Raw genomic sequence first — 21,117 nt, 5'->3', positions numbered from 1 at the left:
CTCACCAATTTCGAGGGAAATTGGTGCACTATGTCTAGTTACCATGGTGGGTAGGTATCTCAGTCCATTTGGCTTGCTATTAAATACTACCACAGACTGAGTGGCTTATAAACAATGGGAATGTATTTCTCACAGTTCTGGCAGCTGGACATCTAAGATCAATGTGCCAACGTGGTCAGATGAAGGCCCTCTTTCAGGTTGTAGACCACCCACTTCCTGTATCCTCACATGGCAGAAGAGGCAAGGGAGCTCTCAGTGACATATGATGAGAACACTAGTCCCATTCATTAGGGTTTCACCCTTAGGACCTAATCACCTCCCAAAGACCCTACTTCCTAATACCATCATCTTCAGCATGAGGCTTTCAACATAAGGATTAGGTTGGTGGGGGTGGGGGACAAAACTGTTTAGACCACAACACTGGGCACAGTGATATCCCAGCTTTCTGCACATTCCAGAAGACATTCAGGGAAAACCAGCTGGCTGGCCCACAGCTCCACTGCAGCTTGAGATTCCTCTTCCCCTTCTGGTAAGGAAGTCCCACAGTGTGAACCTACTGTTAACCTCTTGGCCTATAGACTAAACTCCAGTCTGGCTGCCTCTCACCCCACCATATATCCTCACCTACATGTGTCATCTTGAGGTCCTTGGAGCTGAACCCCAATTCCATGAAGTTGCCTTGTGCTCCGTGATTTTGTACATGTTGTTCTCTTTGTCAAGGACACACTCCCACTCTTCCTTCAGTGCTCAGCTTCCTCAATTTCTGCCCACTCTGGGGCAGGGTTAGTCTCTTCCTCTTGTACTCCCACATTGCCTCTTGTTCATTTAGTAAGTCCTTCCATGTTTTGGAAAATTGTCCATTGAATTGCATATTTCCCAGGCTAGGTTCCTCTAGTTCCTTTCCAGTGGTGAGCCACCACTTCAGAACTCAGACTCGGAGTGCCTGTAAAATGGATGGAGCTTCCCAGCATTGCAGAGGGGACATCCTAGGGCTCTTGACTCAGTTCAGACCTCTCAACTTCCTGTGGTGATCTTGCTTAAATTTGCACCATGGTCCTGCCTAACCCAGCCTCCCCTTAAGACAGACTCAGAGGGAAGTGCACCTTCCTGAATTAGCTGGTGTCTAGTGAGAGGGTGGGGTTTGGTGACATTGTAACTCATATCACTGGTGAGTTTCACTTTGGAGTGCAAACCAGGCCAGTGGATGTCTCGTTGAGAAAGAAGAGCTCAGATCTAAGGAGAGTGACCAACTGCTGCTTCTCCCAGGTAAGATCCTTCTCTAATTACTGCCAACCTCAGTTCCATCCCCTTGCTCTCATCTCTCCTACTTAGGCCATCCTGGATGAGTGGAGGCTGGAAAGACTAAGTTGGTTCTTCTTCAGTGGTGGTTCCCATCCTCGATAGAGGTCCCTGGCATACCTTTCAGAAGGAAGGCCTGTTCGATGTAGCTGATTCAGCTGAATAATGCCAAGAGACCCCTAGTTATTCAAACATGAGACCCTAGGCTGGGTTCAGGGATCTAGTGATGTGGGAGACATGTCCCTCGCCATAGGGACTCTCAGCTAGAAGAGACACAAATGAATGCATTTACCAGAAGTGTAAACATGGGTTACTTGAGAGAAGCTTTTAGTCTCTGATGTGTAGAAGTGCTGAATAAATATTGAATAGAAGAAGGAATGAATAAGAGAGTGAATGAATGAATGAATGAGCTAGCTGGGCCTCGAAAGGAGAGTGAAATCTCACCATGTGTGTATCCCTAGGCCTTCCTCTCCCAAATATAATTGCCTTATTTACCCCATTTTATCCTCAAAAGAGACCTCTAACATATGTGGAACATATGTTTGACAGATTTGAGAGAGAGTATAGGTATATGTGACTTTGGGGAGATTTGTTGGAAACTGATTTCTTGGTTCTCTGAATAAGAAAAAACTCCTCATCTCTCAATTTTTCTAGCTGTTAGGCAAGTTTTACTGGCAGCTGCTTAGGCCAAGCTCTGTGCTGGGCACTGAAGAAATAATGATTCAGACACAGCAATTCTAGGGAAGGGTGTGAACAAAGGCTGAACAGCCAGAGATAGGACAAAGCTCATAGTGTGTCTGGAATATGAAGGGGAGGAGCAAAAGAGGAAGCTTGGGTTGAGGACAATGTCAGGGGCCTGCAATGCCACAATAAAGTGTTAGGGACTTGTTTTTTCTGCAGTAGAAACCATCACAGTGTGAAGGTTGTCTTCCTTTCTTAGGGGAGATGGGACTGGGGAATGACATGATAAAGTCTATTTTTGCACAGTCACTCTGGGTGACTTGTTTGTTGTGGGTAGGGTGGGGAGGTAGACACACAGGAGCAAGAGTATCAATTAGGAGACTGTTGGAATAGTCAGGTGAGTAGGAGGTCTAGGACAGTGTCTGTGGGAACCGGGAGGTGGGGACGCACAGGGGAGCTCTTTCCACTCTCAGCTTTTTCATCCTGAGAAATGATTGCATAGAGGAAATGAAGGCCAGGGATGTATAGAGGCAACATGAATGCCTCCAGCCAAGGTGAAGGACAGGAGAAGAATTTCATGAGGAAAAGTGAAGGAGAAAATGAATGTGATTTTGACCATTGAGTTTGAAGAAGCTTCTCCAGCATCCAGAGATGCTAACAAACCATTGGAATTTGGCTCAGAACAGGGGTAGATTTGAGAACCTTCACACAGAGGTTTTAATCAATCCTTGGGGATGAGTGAGACAAAGAGGAAGCATTGGAGAAGCAGGCTATGGCCAGAAACTTGAGAGCCACATTGTTTAAGAGGAGCAAAGTAAAGGAGTTATTGATGAAGACTATGAGAGACTCAGGAAGGAGGCCAGGAAAGACTGATGGGCGCATCCAGGGGAGAAGAGAACTTTGCAGTGAAGAGAAGTCTCATGGCTTTGCATGCCTGAGAGGACAGAAGGGTGAGGACTGAGGAAAAGGCTGGAATTGGGCCGTCAGGAGATCACGGGTGACAATAGGAAGGGCAAATTCATGGATGTGTTGGGAGTGACAGGTGGGGAGAGGTTGCGATGGTGGGAAGGCAACTTTCCCAAAGTTTACCTGTTATAGGAGAGGGCCAGATGCCTTCTGCCCATCTTGGGCCCTCCAGTGCACCACCCCTGAAGGGCACTTGAATCACTGAAGTCTTCTTTGGAAACTTCCTGGTCCCCTTTTAATTCATACCCAGATGAAAAAAAAAAAAAGGCCTTGAGATGGAGAGGGTCTTCCTAGGTGGCGCTAGTGGTAAAGAACACCCCTGTCAGTGCAAGAGATATTAATCCCTGGGTCGAGAAGATCCCCTGGAGGAGGGTGTGGCAACCCACTCCAGTATTCTTGCCAGGAGAATCCCATGGACAGAGGAGCCTGATGGGCTAGAGTTCCTAGGGTCGCAAAGAGACACGACTGAGGTGACTTAGCATGCATGCATGAGATGGAGAGGCCTGGTGCTGCCACTCTGTGGAGAGCTGTGTCCTCAACTTTGAGCACAGGGCTCTTTCAGGTCAGCGTCATCCCACCTTCTGAAGCCCACCATTTTGTTTGTGTTGTACATCACAGTTCCCAAAGCATTTTCCCTATTGTCACTCTGTTTTAACTCTGGTGACAACCTTGCAAATGTAGATACTATCATCTCCTGTTTTTTACACATAATGAACCTGAAATGCAAAGTCATACACGCCCAAAGTCATAGCACTAGTGGAACCCTTTTCTGAAGTGTAGATCCGTCCCTGTCCCCATCTCTCTTCAGCATGAAATTCACTCAACTTGTCATGAAAGTGCCAAGCCAGCCTGCTTGCTTCTGCAGCAGATCTTAACCCGCTCCCCACTTATCTCACACCCTTTGTTCCAACCTCGAGCACAGCCCTGAACTCCCCAGTGCAGCAGCAAGTCCCCCTCTGTCGCTGCCCGTGTCAGCCATACTGTGACCATTGGTAAAGCTGTGAAGCCCCTGAGGGTGTGGCCTAGGTCTGCATCTGTACATCAGCACATGGCACAGTAGGCATTGTTGTTTAGTTGCTAAGTTGTATCTGATTCTGTGCCCCATGGACTGAAGCCCACCAGGCTCCTGTGTCCATGGGATTTCCCAGGCAAGAATACTATAGTGGGTTGCCTTTTCCTTCTCCAGGGGATCTTTCCAACCCAGGGATCAAACTTGTGTCCCCTGCATTGGCAGGCAGATTCTTCACCACTAAGCCACCAGGAAAGCCACAGTAGACATTAGGGGCTGGTAAATGTGAATAAATGACAGAATGAATGAATGGCACTGGGATGAGAAATCAGCCTTGCCAGTGCTCTCTTGCTGTACATGCTCTGGAAAATGAGGGCCTTCTGGTTGATTTACTAAAGAATCTTTGATGGTCAGAGATTCTGAGCTCTGCCCACATCTTCCTTCCTGGTCCCCTTCAAAAGGAAGAAAGTTAAAGGTCTTCATCACAGCCTCTGAGGTTCATCGCAGACGGTGGAGTATGTGGTTCATCCAGGCTACCCCTTTTCTCCCATAGGAGGGCACCCCTCACCATCGTGGAACCACATGGACTCCATTGGGTCTCTAGGGTTGCAGCAAGGGGAAGGAGCCCCTGGCTGCCCCCAAGAAGGCTTGCCTTGCCCCTCAAACACCTCTGAGATGGTAAGTTCAACACTAGGTCCCTGTCCCATGCCTCTTCAGGCAGGGGTGGCCCCACCACGTAGCCATGGGCTCACACCCATGCAGCCCTTTCCAGTGTACTGAGCCTTTCATATCTGATCTAGTAACTTCCTCTTTCAACACCTCTCACCACTGAGAGGTGGGGGTTATCTTTTCCTCTAACATAAGGATGAAGGGGCTTGGAGAGGTGATGTGCTTTGAGTTTAAGGCATGACAGGAGCTTGAGCTGAGGTGTTTCAGCTCCAAATATATCACTTTTGGCACCTTGGGTTGTCTCAGTCCGGAAAGGACCCTCCAGGGTTTTTCTGGTAGAAAGTTTAAGGCCCTTTCTTTCCTCACTTCTCTAGCCATTCCTGTACATCTTTTTCCCCTCAAAGTGGCCACTTTAGTCAGGCACACAGAGATTATTTCAGTGCTGAACTCAACTTGGAGGTTATTGTGGTCCGTATACCTTAGGTTAGCTCAGAGTGAGTTTCTCTTTTTCTGTCATCTTGACCAAGATTTAGAAGCCCTTCCCTACCACACCCTTGAGCAGGAAACACTTGGGTAAGTCATTTCATATCTTTTCATCTCTGTTTCTTCATCAGTGCAAGGGAGGAAAATGGAGGGAAATGTCTAAGCCCCTCACCCTGAAGGATTCAGTGAGCTGTTGGAGATAAAGGAACTGCACAGAGGAGGCACTCATGAAGGGGTTCTTGAATTGGTCCCTGCAGTTTCTTTAGTTTCCCAGCCCATTCTGACATCTGCTGGATTTGGCTTGTTGCCCACCCTGTGGGGGCATCATCCCTCACTGCATTTCATGCCCCCACTTTACCCTTGTCCAACCTCTGCCCCAGACCCTGCTGTAAACATTTCCTCTATGCACAGCCTGTAACTGGGCCCCAGAAGGGAGCAGGGACTCTGCTGCCGTCTGCCCTGCTGGGCTTGCTCTAGGGCCTGCCACCTCCTCTTCTCTTACGTCACACCACTCTCTCCTGAGACTTGTACACTGGTCCTATACCAACCCTGCTGGCTCAACTGTGCACACCTGCAGTTTAAAGACAGTTCTGTTTGGCTTTGGGGGATCTTCACATGCAGCCAAACATCCTGTGGCCTTGGGTCCCCACTCAGCACCACAGGCCTCCGTCTCAGCTCCCCTTCCCATAGTGATCTAAGAACTATATGGTGTTGGAGCCCAGCACCACCTGCGTCCCTTCCGCGTCTGTTCCCTCAGGACTCTGTCTCCAGAAGGGACATGGAGTCAGGCTCCCCAGGCTGGTTGTAACTTGTACTCTGAGAAAAGGGAACCACGTTGAGCATGTCCTGTAGACCGGCCACTGTCTCACCACTTCACAGAGGTGTCTCACCTCACTGTCTTCTCAGTCCTCTCACACTACTGAGAAGGGGGTGCTATTTTTATTCCTGCTTGACAGAGGAGAGGTGAGGTGATGAACCCAGACTGACCAACACAGCAAGTTGATCAAAGAGTCCAGCATTGAAGTCACATAAAATCCACCCTTACTCTCCTGGCTGAGGTCTCTCCCCACTCTTCTTGGGGGGAGGTTGAGGGGGGAGACTCCAGTAGCTTCTCCTGGCTGCTGCATGCCCACCAGCACTGGCCAGGGAGTATTATTATTCTCCTGGTGTTGCATAAGAGGTAATTCTCATCATGTCAGAGAGAAGTTTGACTTGCCCAGGGCCACATTGCCAGGACTTCCCTGGTAGCTCAGAAGTTAAAGAATCTGCCTGCATTGCGGGAGAACTGGGTTTGATCCCTGGTTGGGAAGATCCCCTAGAGAAGGAAATAGGTACCCACTCTATTATCCTTGCCTGGAGAATTCCATGGGCAAAGCAGCCTGGTGTGCTACACCCCAACCCCATGAGGTCTCAAAGAGTCAGACATGACCGAGTGACTAACACTTTCACATTGCTAGGAAGTGGCAGGGCAAGGACTCAGGTGTAAGCTTTCTCACCCCAAGTTCTTGATGATGGAGTTTCTTCATCAGCTTTGGGTTTTTTCGGTGTTTTTACAAGGCTTCACATTTATTTGGAAACATCTCTGTAGTCAGAGAGGTCTGGATTCAAGTCCCACTCTTCCCCTTACTACTTGGATTAGGCAGATGACTGGCCTTCCCTGAACCTCAGTTTCCTCATTTGTGACATAGTAATAGCCTCTCCTAGCACGCCTGGCTACTGGAAGCAATAACATGAATGTGAAACTGAACATCTGGCACTCCAGTTAGAATCCTTTGCTTCTGTAGGGATCTGTTTCCCATTCTCTTCCTAAAGCAGGGGTGGGATTGAGTTGCTTCTATCTCCCCATTGGGCAACCTCCCCCTCCCTGGCTCTCCCTACCTTCTTATCCAGGTGCCTGAGTGGTACTTTTCAGATATAGGCCCGGGATGGGGCAGCAGGTCATAAGAATTCTATTCCTATGAGATGGGTGGTGGGGGTCTGGGAGAGTGGAATCAGGGCCTGGGGCCCTCTGAAAAACTCAAGGAGACTGCTGAGGTCTCTTGGAATGACCAGCCAGAGGGTTGTCCAGGGGAGGTTCCCACACAGACTTGAGGTACTGGAGCTTTTCTTAAGCTCCACTGAGCTTCTGTGGAGAAGAACCTGGTGTCCCATCCTCTGCTTTCCCTGCCTGCCTGCCCCTCCCTTCACTCTGATCCACTCCTGGCCCAGCCTTCCCCTGTATCCATCCCCTTTGCTCTGAAGAAAATCCCTTTGTGTTCTTCCTCCAAATCTTCAAATGGCTCATTCCTTTCCTTCATTTAGGTCACTTCCACAGGGAAACCTTTCCTGACCAGTATCCCAAAATACCTCTTCCTCCCCTGGTCACTCCTGAACTTCTATTTCTGCCTTTCTTTTCTACCATTACTACCAGAACTGTATTATGTGTTTCTGTGCTTATTTTCTGCCCCCTACACGAATCTGAGTTCCACAGGAGCAGGCTCAGCTGGTTGTGCAATATATGGTGCTTAGAATAGTGCTGGATACGTATTAGGGGCTCAGTCAATGTCTGTGGGAAGGATGGCCAAACTGTGGGAGGCCTGTCCTCCACAGTGTGGCCCCCAAACTCTCCTGGGCCGGGCTTGCCCAGGTGCCACAGTGGAGTGTATCAGAAGAGGGGAGCCCCTGAACCTGAAGGCATTCACACATTTGTTCATTCATTTGTTCATCCAACAATAATGCACTGAGCAGCTTGGCTCTGGGTACTGGGGAACCAGAGCTAGTCAGTAGTGGGGTGATAGGGGAGAAGCCTCACCATCTCTGAATTCAAAGAAGTGGAGGGAGTTGCAGAGAGCTGACAAGGAGCCATGTGGGAATACAGCCGGAGGAAGTGTGTGGGTCTTTCCTCCAGAGAGGAGCCTTCTGAGAGTGTAGGAGCTGGTGCAGGCTGTGAGCAGCGGGAAAGCCACAGGTGTGTGAAGAGGTGAGGAGTGGGGCTGGACAGTTGCTGGGAGAGCAGCAAGGCTCTCGGGGCTCAAGCAGGGCTCAGGTCAGCCCCTAGGAAAGCTGAGGGAGGGCTGCTGGTCTGAGTTAGGGAAGGGAGGTGTGAGCTGGGCCAGGCTGGCCTCTGCCCTGGTTGGAGTTGGGGGATATGGCTAGGCCAGCAGGCCACCTGTCCAGATGTCTGCCCATTTCTCCTCAGGTACAGGAGTGCCTACAGCAGTTCAAGGTGACAGGGGCGCAGCTGCGGCAGATCCAGACCAGCCTCCTGGGCTCCATGGAGCAGGCACTGAGGGGGCAAGCAGGCCGTGCCCCTGCTGTCCGGATGCTGCCCACATATGTGGGGTCTACCCCACATGGCACTGGTGGGTGGCACAGATTAAGATGGGTGGCCAGGCCTGCAGAGAGGGTTCTGATCTGGGAGAGAGGTGGGTGGAGGGGGGTGGGGTGTGTTCCTTACCCCTTGCTCCATCTCTAAGGTCCCTTGATGAGCCTGCACAGGCCTTAGGAATGTTTCTGGGAGGTGGAGGGCTTGGTCTCACCAGCTGCATGCCTTTCTGTGACCTGCTTGCCCACAGAGCAAGGGGACTTCGTGGTGCTGGAGCTGGGGGCCACAGGGGCCTCACTGCGTGTTCTATGGGTGACCCTAACGGGCATTGAGGGGCACAAGGTGGAGCCCCGGAGCCAGGAGTTTGTGATCCCCCAGGAAGTGATGCTGGGTCCTGGTCAGCAGGTGAGCACTCAGTGCATAGGCTCCGGGCCTGGCTGGGCAGCTGGGGCTCCAGTGGGCAGAGTTAAGCCCCAAACCCCATTCCACAGCTCTTTGACTTTGCCGCCCGCTGCCTGTCTGAGTTCCTGGATGTGCTGCCTGTGGGCAATCAGGGTCTGCAGCTTGGGTTCAGCTTCTCCTTCCCTTGTCACCAGACAGGCCTGGACAAGGTGAGGCAGAGTGGCTATGGGGACAGTGGGTGGAGGGGCTGCAGGGCCTTGAAGGTCGTTGGATTGACCTGACTTTCCTGCCTCCAGAGCACCCTCATTTCGTGGACCAAAGGTTTTAAGTGCAGTGATGTGGAAGGCCAGGATGTGGTCCAATTGCTACGAGATGCCATCCAGAGGCAGGGAGTGAGTAGAGGCAGGGGAGCAAATAGGGCTGTGTCTTGGGTTCTGGGAGGGCCTGCTTTCCTATTCTGTTGATATCCTTTATCCACTTAACCCTGGGGGTAAATACTGCTACCATTCTTATTTTATGGGCTTCCCTGGTAGCTCAGCTGGGATTCTAAACCCAGGAGAATCCAGGAGACCCCAGTTTGATTCCTGGGTGGGGAAGATCTGCTGGAGAAGGGATAGGCTACTCACTGCAGTATTCTTGGGCTTCTCTGGTGGCTCAGATGGTAAAGAATCTGCTGCAATGTGGGAGACCAGGGTTTGATCCCTGGGTTGGGAAGATCCCCTGAAGGAGGGCACAATAACCCACTCCAGTATTCTTGCCTGGAGAATACCCATGGACAGAGGAAGCTGGCTGGTGAGCTACAGTCCACGGGGTTGCAAAGAGTTGGACACAACTGAGTGACTAAGCACACAACACAGTCTCATTTTATAGGTGAGGATACTGAGACTAAGAAGGGTCAAATAAATATTGAGGACTAGAGGGGAAACAGATGAAAAGACTTGACCCTGTCCTCAAGGACCTTGCAAGCCTAATGGGGACAGCATCCCAATAAAAGATTGTCCCTGTTGAGAAGGTGATTCCGATGATTCTGGGAACACAGGGAAGGGTGCACTGTGGCCTGAGCAGAGACCTGAAGGAGAAGCTTGCCAGGTGCATAAGCTGTGGCTGGGGAGGAAGCTCTAATTTCAGTGAAGGGCATTTTTAGAAGTCTGAGTGGCTAAGAAAGGCTGCTCTGGATCCATTGGACTCACCACCATGGGTGCTATGTGAGTAGCTGGAAGTCAGGACTGAGAGGAGCAGGCTTGGGAAGATAGGCTGGGACTAGGGCAAGCAAGTGAGGTAAGTACAGCGCAGCCTTCAAGGTGACATGCTTGTTTACCCTTGTCCTGGTCTTGTGAGGAGCACTGGGGTTCCGGAAGTAGTGGCTGAGGCTGAGAGCCTCTGGGAACTCCAGGGCCTGAGACAGGGGCAGAGGAACCAAGCAGCAGGGGTAAGAGGGAAGAAAATCCTTTATAGGGTGGGAGGGCCTCCAGCATACATGGCACAAATGTGTGGGGCAGGTAGACACACCTTTGGGGGACCCTGCATGTCTCCATCAAATCCAGGGCCCCAGCCCCACCCATCCCCCGGGCTCCCCAACCTCTGTTCTCTCTCTGTTGCCCAGGCCTACAGCATTGATGTTGTTGCTGTGGTGAATGACACCGTGGGCACCATGATGGGCTGTGAGCCAGGGGTCGGGCCATGTGAAGTTGGGCTGGTTGTAGGTAAGTCACGCAGGCGTTTGTGATAGTGGATGGAGGGCCTGGATGCCTGGTGGGCAGGCCCTGATGGGGTTGTCCCTGCCAGACACCGGCACCAATGCATGTTACATGGAGGAGGCAAGGCACGTGGCGGTGCTGGACGAAGACCGGGGCCGCGTCTGCATCAGCATCGAGTGGGGCTCCTTCAGTGACGAGGGGGCCCTGGGGCCAGTGCAGACCATCTTCGACCGCACCCTGGACCATGAGTCATTGAACCCGGGTGCCCAGAGGTGGCCTAACCTTCTCTCTAGGTCCTACAACTGCTTTGCTCTTCTCCCGCTCTGCTGTTCCTGTGCTCTAGTCTTCAGGGCCACACCTCCCGCTCCCTGCTTGCATCCTAGGGGGCCTTGGGCAGTCTCAAAGAAGGAGTGGCTCAAGGTTCTAGAATGCAGAGTTTTCAACTCTTATTCCTGACTCTGACCAGCTCCGACAGGGGTTAGGGGTTGGGAGTAGTCAAGCAAAGGGTCTCCTACCCTCCTTGGGTCCTTCCAGGAGCCCCCTTGAACTTTATCTAAACCAGAGGGGGTAGTGTGGTCTGGGTAAACACCCAACTATCTCCGAGGAGGCCATTTGCTTCTGGACCCTTCAGTCAAGGACCCCAAAGAAAATAAGCTCTCTTTGGGAGTTCTTGGAGGTGGGGGTAGGAGGGCTGAGGGCTTAGGAAAGGCTCTGGCCAGCCATCCTTCCGGCCTGTAGGTTTGAGAAGATGATTGGGGGTCTGTACCTGGGTGAGCTGGTGCGGCTGGTGCTGGCTCACCTGGCCCAGCGTGGGGCCCTGTTTGGCGGCCACACCTCCCCTGTCCTGAGAAGCCAAGGCAGCATCCTCCTGGAACACGTGGCTGAGATGGAGGAGTAAGTGCGGCAGGCAAGGGAGCTGTGACAAAGGGACTCCTGGCTTGGGAGTTGGGGGGATGGTTTTCCCCTGAGGGAGCCGTGCATGGAGCTTTGGTGGGGGCAGGGAGCTTCTGGCCTCCTTGAGCCCCAAAGCAATACCCTGTCCCCGCTAGTCCCTCTGCTGGGGCAGCCCGTGTGCACGCTGTCCTGCAGGACTTGGGCCTGAACCCGAAGGCCTCAGATGCTGAGTGGGTGCAGTGTGTGTGCATGGCTGTGTGCACGCGGGCTGCCCAGCTCTGCGCTGCTGCTCTGGCCGCTGTCCTCTCCCGCCTCCAGCACAGCCGGGAGCAGCAGGCTCTTCAGATCGCTGTGGCTACCGGAGGCCGAGTGTTTGAGCGACACCCCAGGTACTTGGAATACAGCATGAACCTGTGTGAGCAGGTCACCCGAGCATGTGTGTGTGTGTGATACCAGAGGGCACTCTGGTACCACAGATGCAAGGCAGTGGATGTAAATGGCTCCCTAGCAGAATAAAGATGGACGGAGGGTTAGGGGAGGCCAGAAGAGGTCAAAGGAGAGAAAGAGGGTTCTCTTGGGTATGCAAGGGAGGGAATCACAGGAACACTGGGTGAATGGCTGGTGCATAGATGGGTTTAGAACTGAACTGATTTGAAGTGAGGGAGCCCAGGGCTTCGGCATGCTGCGGGGGTCAGGGCCAGGTGCCAAGCCAGGGTGCACCTGCTGTGTGTCTGTGTAGGTTTCTCAGTGTCCTGCGGGAGACAGTGATGCTCCTGGCCCCCGACTGCAATGTCTCCTTCATCCCCTCTGTGGATGGGGGTGGCCGGGGCGTGGCAATGGTGACTGCTGTGGCTGCCCGCCTGGCTGCCCACCGGCGCCTGTTGGAGGAGACCTTGGCACCATTCCGGTTGACCCGGGAGCAGCTGGCAGAAGTGCAGGCACAGATGCGAGAGGCCATGGCCAAGGGGCTCCAAGGGGAAGCCTCCTCCCTCCGCATGCTGCCCACTTATGTGCGGGCCACGCCTGATGGCAGCGGTAAGGACCCGGCCTGAACGTGGAGTAGGGACATGGGCTCCCGGGGTCACAGCATGTGTGGGGCTGGAGCCTCCAGCTCCATCCTAGAGCTGAGGGTCTCTGCCTCACAGAGCGTGGGGACTTCCTGGCCCTGGACCTGGGGGGCACCAACTTTCGAGTCCTCCTGGTGCGTGTGGCCACGGGAGGTGTGCAGATCTCCAGCCAGATCTATTCCATCCCGGAGTGCGTGGCCCAGGGCTCTGGACAGCAGGTACCCATGGCCTGGGGCTGATGTCAGGGGCCAGGGAAGGGCCTAGTGGCCTGCTCCCTGACTTGCTCCTACCCCACAGCTCTTTGACCATATTGTGGACTGCATTGTGGACTTCCAGCAGAAGCAGGGCCTGAGTGGGCAGAGTCTCCCCCTGGGTTTCACCTTCTCCTTCCCGTGCAGGCAGATGGGCCTGGACCAGGTGAGAAAGGTGGGGTCCGAGGAAGCCATCCTCAGGGGCTTTCCACTAACATGCTCTTCATGGAGTGGGCAGGAGGTCCAGAAGGGGCTTTATGAGCTGGGGAGAGGACCAGCTGGAGGCCCTGCAGGGCTGTGCTTTGAACCTAGCCTCAGTTTTCCCAGACATGGCAGGCTCAGGTGAAAGGGATGTGGTAAAATGGCCTGGAATCCAGGGCCATGGAAAGACGTGGGATGGAGAAGGACAAAGTTAGTTATCCCTAGAGGCTCCCAGTGGGCAGGAGAGTGGAGTCAGTGTTAGGTCTGGGCACCTGGGAGCAGTGTAGGCCTGCAGGCTGAAGGCAGAGTTTGTTCTGTCTCTCAAAGCAGCTTGTGGTTGCATGGTTTATACAGACAAAGCTAGTGGAGGTGATGGAATTCCAGTTGAGCTATTTTAAATCCTGAAAGATGATGCTGTGAAAGTGCTGCACTCAATATGCCAGCAAATTTGGAAAACTCAGCAGTGGCCACAGGACTGGAAAAGGTCAGTTTTCATCCCAATCCCAAAGAAAGGCAATTCCAAAGAATGCTCAAACTACTGCACAATTGCACTCATCTCACATACTAGTAAAGTAATGCTTAAAATTCTCCAAGCCAGGCTTCAGCAATACGTGAACCGTGAACTTCCAGATGTTCAAGCTGGTTTTAGAAAAGGCAGAGGAACCAGAGATCAAATTGCCAACATCCACTGGATCATCAAAACAGCAAGAGAATTCCAGAAAAACATCTATTTCTGCTTTATTGACTATGCCAAAACCTTTGACTGTGTGGATCACAATAAACTGTGGAAAATTCTTCAAGAGATAGGAATACCAGACCACCTGACCTGCCTCTTGAGAAACCTATATGCAGGTCAGGAAGCAACAGTTAGAACTGGACATGGAACAACAGACTGGTTCCAAATAGGAAAAGGAGTACGTCAAGGCTGTAAATTGTCACCGTGCTTATTTAACTTCTATGCAGAGTACATCATGAGAAATGCTGGGCTGGAAGAAGCACAAGCTGGAATCAAGATTGCCAGGAGAAATATCACTAACCTCAGATATGCAGATGACACCACCCTTATGGCAGAAAGTGAAGAGGAACTAAAAAGCCTCTTGATGAAAGTGAAAGAGGAGAGTGAAAAAGTTGACTTAAAGCTCAACATTTAGAAAACGAAGATCATGGCATCTGGTCCCATCACTTCATGGGAAATAGATGGGGAAACAGTGGAAACAGTGTCAGACTTTGTTTTGGGGGGCTCCAAAATCACTGCAGGTGGTGACTGCAGCCGTGAAATTAAAAGACGCTTACTCCTTGGAAGGTAAGTTATGACCAACCTAGATAGCATATTCAAAAGCAGAGACGTTACTTTGCCGACTAAGGCCCATCTAGTCAAGGCTATGGTTTCTCCAGTGGTTGTGTACGGATGTGAGAGTTGGACTATGAAGAAACCTGAGTGCCAAAGAATTGATGCTTTTGAACTGTGGTGTTGGAGAAGACTCTTGAGAATCCCTTGGACTGCAAGGAGATCCAACCAGTCCATTCTAAAGGAAATCAGTCCTGGGTGTTCATTGGAAGGACTGATGCTAAAGCTGAAACTCCAATACTTTGGCCACCTCGTGCAAAGAGTTGACTCACTGGAAAGGACTCTGATGCTGGGAGGGATTGGGGGCAGGAGGAGAAGGGGACAACAGAGGATGAGATGGCTGGATGGCATCACTGACTCGATGGATATGAGTTTGCACGAACTCCAGGAGTTGATGGACAGGGAGGCCTGGTATGCTGTGATTCATGGGGTCGCAAAGAGTTGGACACAGCTGAGTGACTGAACTGAACTGAACTAATCTCATTCCCAGCCTTGCTGATGTTAGCCTGGTTCAGGGATAGGTGCCTGGCTGGGGTTGGCGGAGGGACAGACACAGGTCTCGACACAATACCTCCACATCCTTCATCAGGAATGCTAGACTTCTCATGCATACCCCTAAGGACTGCCACGGGGACAGCTCCTCCCAGACCTCCGATCCAAGTTCCTAGGAGTCTTCTCAACACCCCCAACTTCTGCTAAAAAGCTCCTCTGGCGAGGAGCTCGCTGGCACTGAAGGTGCGCACCAGGTTCTTCCACACCTGTGCTTTCTGGAAAGTTCTGCCTCCTCTACTCCAAGCAGCCTTCCTGTGATTTTCACTTGCCCTCTGCTTGCACTCTGACCTCTCAGACATGGACCTCTGTGCTCCAGTTTCCTTTGGATCGTGCAGCGGGCAGTGTCTATCTGCTGGTCTGCCTCTCTGCTGTGTCTCCCTCCAGTCTAAGCATCCTGGCACTTTTTTATTATTCCTTGTAAGGTGAGAGAGAATGGCTTTCCAGGTGGCCTAGTGATAAAGAATCTGCCTACAATGCTGGAGACAAGGGTTTGATCCCCGGGTCGGGAAGATCCCCTGGAGAAGGAAATAGCAGCCACTCCAGTATTCTTGCCTAGAGAATCCCACTGTTGCCTGGAGAGGAGCTTTGGCTATAGTCCATGGGGTCTCAAAAGAGTTGGACACAACAACAACAATAACAAAAGGTGTGAGAAGCAGGTGGAACTCTGTGCAAAATCAGGCATGCAGGAAACATGGTCCTATTCATTTTCTATAACAGAACTCAATTTCTATGTTAAGCCAGCATTCTTTTCAGGAGTGAAAACTTAATGTTAATCAATTCAGGGACCCCCTTATCCAGGCAGGGGTCCCTCCTTTGCTGTATAGAATGTGCAAACAAGCCGGGAGTTTGGGGAGACATCTAGGTGCCTGCTATTTGGACTCCCTCTCTTGTTCTCTTGGGTCTTGACATCTCTCTTGACACCTTACCTTCCCCTCCATGGAAGGAGGTCAGAGGCTGTTCCTGTTCTCAGATTATCCAAATCCCTTTTGTTTCCTCCCCTCCCCTACAGTGGCAGGCCCAGAGTGGAGGGTTTAGGACATCTTTCTCAGAAAGCCATCCTGAACCTGGCTCCGACTCCTGCCCACTTCACCTTCCCCTGACCAGGGGGTCTTCCTCTTATCTGGGAGCAGGGAAACTTTGCTGTTACTCACCAGCTGGCTCTTCCTCTTACCCACTCTTTCTCTCTGGTTTCTCTTTTTGAGACAATGAGCACAGATCACACTCTAGCTGTGGTTCTATAGGAAAAGGAATAAAAGGAAACTACTGGGAGAAATGTCATTTAATATTTCTAAAATCTCCTGCCCCAAAGATTCCCAGATCTGCTCTTTGTGCTTCTACTTGGGCAGAACAGTCATTTCTCCTAATGGTGGTAGACTAGTTCCCCCATCCCCATCCCACCCAGAGGAAGCACAATAAGAAAAGAACAGTCCCAAGTACAGCCAGGCTGCCATTACTAAGTCCACAGTTTAAGGCCAGTTTCTCACAGGGAATTGCTGTGTCCCCTCCTGTCCTGCTCAGGTGTCTGTTCCTGGCTCTTCCATTCACTCCTCATTTGTAGATGAAACATGCGTGTGAACCTCCCATTGACTCAGCTCTGTCCCAGCTCAGAATTTCTCCCTCTCAAGTGGCTCTTGCTAGTTGTTTCTGTAGGAGCAGACTGCTGTCATTTAGACCTCTCTCTGTCCTTCCCTTTCTCAACACACAGCACTCATTCTGTTCATTCCTAACCCGATTACAAAGGACCATTCCTTCTGGGCAGATGTCTTAAAATGGCCAGACCTTCAGACCATCTCAGCATTCTGGCACTAAAAATAGAAGACGTAGGTTGGATGGTTATTAATAGGCTTCTTCACACTGGGGAGTTGAGAGGGGGCAGAGGGCAAGGCCCTCAGCCATATGGGTAGAGTAGGACAGCCTCCCCCTGGGGAGGGAACCCTATACACTATATTCTGATGGGATACAGGCTTCGGGGAGGCAAAGAGAGATTCCAGGGGGCCTCCAGCTTCCTGCCTCCCCTTGGTCCCACCCCAGGGCATCCTCCTGAACTGGACAAAGGGTTTCAATGCATCTGACTGCGAGGGCCAAGACGTTGTGTGTCTGCTGCGGGAAGCCATCAGGCGCCGACAGGTAAGGAGTCTGTCTCCAGGGCTGCTTTGTTGCAACAGGGCCTGAAGGGAGCGAGGGGTCTCCGTCTGCCTGCTGGGGGGCCCTCTGCAGTAGAGACCTCTGGGTCTGGTGCTGGTTGCTGTGACAACCGTGTTGCCCAGCAACTAGAGGCATCCTTTTTCGTACAGGCAGTGGAGCTGAATGTGGTTGCCATTGTCAATGACACGGTGGGGACCATGATGTCCTGTGGCTACGAGGACCCCCATTGCGAGGTCGGCCTCATCGTCGGTGAGGAGAGCCCTGCCTTTTGTGCCTCTACTGCCTGATGCTAATTTACTGCCTCCTGTTGATTCCTCAGGTTGGACGTTCCCCTCACCTTGGGGATGTGGCATCATGCCAACCTGAGCCCATGGGGCCCTGGAACACTATTGGGTTGAGAGTCTGGAGCTTGGCTGTCTAGCCCAGCTCAACTGCTGACTCATAGGCATTTAAGCTCTCTGAACCTCAGTTTGCTTATCTGTTAAATGAATGTGAGCTGTGGAATGTTACAGATTTGAGTAGAAACACTAGCTCTGTCGGGCTTCCTGGGTAGCTCAGCTGGTAAAGAATCTTCCTGCAATGCAGGAGACCCCAGTTTGATTCCTAGGTCAGAAAGTTCCCCTGGAGAAGGGATAGGCTACCCACTCCAGTATTCTTGGGATTCCCTGGTGGCTCAGATGGTAAAAAATCCACCTGCAATACAGGAGACAAGGGTTCAATCCCTGGGTGGGGAAGATCCCCTGGAGGAGGGCATGGCAACCCACTCCAGTATTCTTGCCTGGAGAATCCCCATGGGCAGAGGAGCCTGGCTGACTACAGTCCATGGGGTCACAAAGAGTCAGACATGACTGAGGGACTAAGTACAGCACAGCACACTAGCTCTGTCACTTCCCCCTGTATGACTTTGGGCAAATCGCCAAAGCCTCTGTTTCCTCATCTCTAAGGTGGAGATGATAACATAACAATGCCTTGTCTGAAGGGGTGATGAGGATGAAATGAGAGGGGACAAAGTATAGCAGGATGCCTGGCTCAAGACACACACAGTATTTGGAATGCAGTGGACCCCAGGGGTGGGGGTGTGCAGAGAATGAGTTGAGATGGTCCTTTGACAAGTCCAAGATTTTAAGTCTTTATTAAGCTCCTCTCCTCTGGCCAGTTGGAGGCTGGATGTAGGGACAGGAAGACATTAAGAAGGGGAAAATATCTGCCTTCTCGGAACTGACTGTTTAGCGAGGATTGAGTCCAGAAGAGCACCTGGCCATCAGAGAGAGCTGAACCCAACCTTAAGTGCCAGGGCAATGAAGCCAAGATCAGAAAAGAAGCAGTCCCAACATGAGTGAGACTTGAAAAGAAAGCCTTGAAAAAAGGGATTGGCTAGATGGAGGAGGAGGGCTCTCATAGCTCCTTGGACATCCGTTTCTTAGAGTGAGAGGTATGTGGCAGCCTCGCAGGAGACTGGGAGCTTCTTGATCATAGTGCCTAGCACTGGCAGGTGCTGGAGAGAGGTGGCCCAGATTGCTGTGTGGATAAGTAACTGGATGGAGGAGTTCCGAGGGCCAACACACCTGCTTAGAGCTGACTGTGTGTTGGGAAGAGGAAGGAAATACCTTTACCCAGGGTGTGCCCTCTGTCTGTAAGCTTCTTGGCGTCAAGGTCATATCTAAATGTCGTGTTCCCTCTGTGGGTTTTCCTAACTTTTGAGGCAGGAAGACTCACCTGTGCTTGGGCATCCCATGATGCTCTTCTTTGCACCTCTGTTGGGGCAGCACCACAGCTGGCTTCTCATTGCCCAGGCTCTGGCCACTGTGGGGCTCCTCCTCATATCTCATTTTTATGTCCCTGGTCCCTGGCCCAGCACCTGCTATTTGACTAAAGCACCTGCTATTTGACTGAAGGCCAGTCCCAGAAGGTGTGGGCCTCTCACCTGTGTGACTGCAGGGCTGCCATACATCTCCCAGGAGATGACATGACTGACAGGCATTTGGGGAGCACGCTGAGGCAGCATGGGAGATGGATTGATGGTGGTGCTGGTAGGGGAAGTAGTGGAGGCCCAGAGGGCTTGGTGGTGGCAAGGTCTGCAGAAGGGATATGAGAAAGGAAGGAAAGAGGACTGACCTGGCCCTGGAACAGGCCAATGAACATGTGGAGATGGAGAGGGTAGGAAATGAGGGCAAATGTTGCCATCTTGGTGGGAGGGGCTCCAAGGGATCCTGTGGGCATCAGTCAATGCAGACACCCCGTCTGGGCCCTCTGCAGGAACAGGCACCAATGCCTGCTACATGGAGGAGCTCCGGAATGTGGCCAGTGTGGATGGGGACTCAGGCCAGATGTGCATCAACACGGAGTGGGGCGCCTTTGGGGATGACGGCTCTCTCAGCACACTCAGCACCCGCTTTGATGCCTGTGTGGACCAGGCATCCATCAATCCCGGCAAGCAGAGGTATGGGTTGGGCCAGGCGGCTGTGATTGGTGGTGGCCGGCACTGGTTGATATGGCTGGTGGCTGGGGGTGGCTGGGGCTGGGGCCTTAGCCCTGTGGGCACACACACATGTTCATGCAGGTTTGAGAAGATGATCAGTGGCATGTACTTGGGAGAGATCGTCCGCCACATCCTCTTGCATCTGACTGGCCTTGGAGTTCTCTTCCGGGGCCAGCAGACCCAGCGCCTTCAGACCAGGGACATCTTCAAGACCAAGTTTCTCTCTGAGATTGAAAGGTGCTGAGGCCTATATTATGTCCCTCTACCTCCCAAAGGACTCTTTCCTGGGGTGGAATGCTGGTTGGAGGGAGGTCCACCCTAGAGGACGGAAAAGTAATGAGAGGGGGTGCTCATGCAGGACCTGCCCCTCTGTTCCCTCCTGTTCCTAGTGATAGCCTAGCCCTGAGGCAGGTCCGAGCCATCCTGGAGGATCTGGGGCTGCCCCTGACCTCAGACGATGCTCTGATGGTCCTGGAGGTGTGCCAGGCTGTGTCCAAGAGGGCTGCCCAGCTTTGTGGGGCAGGCATGGCTGCTGTGGTGGAGAAGATTCGTGAGAACCGGGGCCTGGAAGAGCTGACCATATCCGTGGGGGTGGATGGGACCCTCTACAAGCTGCACCCTCAGTGAGTCTGAGTGGCGGGCTGGGCAGGGGGCTGTGGCCAAGTGGGACTGGATGACCTAGGCTCACATTGGCCTCTCCCCCTCACAGCTTCTCCAGCCTGGTGGCAGCCACGGTGCGGGAGCTGGCCCCTCGCTGTGTGGTCACCTTCCTGCAGTCAGAGGATGGGTCTGGCAAAGGTGCAGCCCTGGTCACTGCTGTTGCCTGCCGCCTTGCCCAGAGGACTCGTGTCTGAAGAAGTCTCTAGCAACCAGTTCTGTTGGTCCAGGGCTGTGACCCTGTCTGTCCCCAAGCCAGGCCCTGACACCCAGGACGTTCCAGAATAGTCATGTGTGACCCCCGCTGGGGAGACCCTTAGCTCTTCCTGAGAGAAGGAGCACTTGGGTTAGCAATATATATATATAATTTATTTACATTCACGTCCGCTAAAATCCCTACGTGCCCTGGCGGCCGGGCAAGGCTGTGTACATAAGGCCAAGTGTAAGTGCACGAATGCACTTAAAACAGAGTCAGGGCACAAACTTCACACCACAGGTCCCACATGGGGCACCTGCCAGCCCCAGGAATGGGCATGCCACGGCACGCACACTTGCCATTGTCCAGCCCGGGACTCCCATTGCATATTCACATGCCCTGTTGGGCAGGGCTCCTCATGGCTGGGGGCAGGAGAGGGAGGACAGGGAGGAGCCGTTGGGTGTCCCTGGGTAGGTGGGAGAAGGGCAGCATGTGAGAGGCAGGTGTGGATTGACACCGGGCTTGAGAGACGTGAGCAGCCTCTGGGTGTGCGGCATGAGATGCGTGTCAGGGGGACACAGGTGATAGGAGCACACAGGACATGCGTGGGGACATGGCCGTGTGGTGGTTGTGTGCCTGAATGCAGGGGCCGCCCCCTGTTCAGCTGTGGCCTTCAGTCCCGAAGGCTTGGAGCCGAGTCCCTCAGATGTGCCCCTACCCAGCAGGCACGGAAATGTTTGCATAAGATCCAGCTCAGGCAGGAGCTCTGGGGCCATGTCCCGAGCCCATGGCGTGCGTGCCTGCCCGCGTGTACGCG

General features: G+C 52.5%; 1 protein-coding gene across 1 annotated transcript; it reads left to right on the top strand.

Moving 5' to 3' along the window:
• Positions 1-1,080: 1,080 nt before the first annotated feature.
• On the top strand, positions 1,081-20,388 carry HK3 (hexokinase 3). The gene is made up of 19 exons (XM_068979702.1): positions 1,081-1,266; positions 4,509-4,633; positions 8,286-8,448; positions 8,662-8,816; positions 8,903-9,022; positions 9,110-9,205; positions 10,417-10,516; positions 10,599-10,782; positions 11,249-11,404; positions 11,560-11,793; positions 12,144-12,439; positions 12,550-12,689; positions 12,769-12,888; positions 16,855-16,950; positions 17,118-17,217; positions 19,225-19,408; positions 19,529-19,684; positions 19,837-20,070; positions 20,157-20,388. The coding sequence occupies exons 2-19, from the start codon at positions 4,538-4,540 to the stop codon at positions 20,299-20,301; spliced, it is 2,775 nt and encodes a 924-aa protein (XP_068835803.1). The 5' UTR covers positions 1,081-1,266; positions 4,509-4,537; the 3' UTR covers positions 20,302-20,388.
• Positions 20,389-21,117: the final 729 nt, after the last annotated feature.

Source organism: Capricornis sumatraensis, chromosome 9 (genome assembly GCF_032405125.1).
Source record: "Capricornis sumatraensis isolate serow.1 chromosome 9, serow.2, whole genome shotgun sequence".
NCBI classification, from domain to species: domain Eukaryota; kingdom Metazoa; phylum Chordata; class Mammalia; order Artiodactyla; family Bovidae; genus Capricornis; species Capricornis sumatraensis.
The sequence above is the reverse complement of the archived record's forward strand: the minus strand, read 5'-3'. Positions and strand labels throughout refer to the sequence as shown.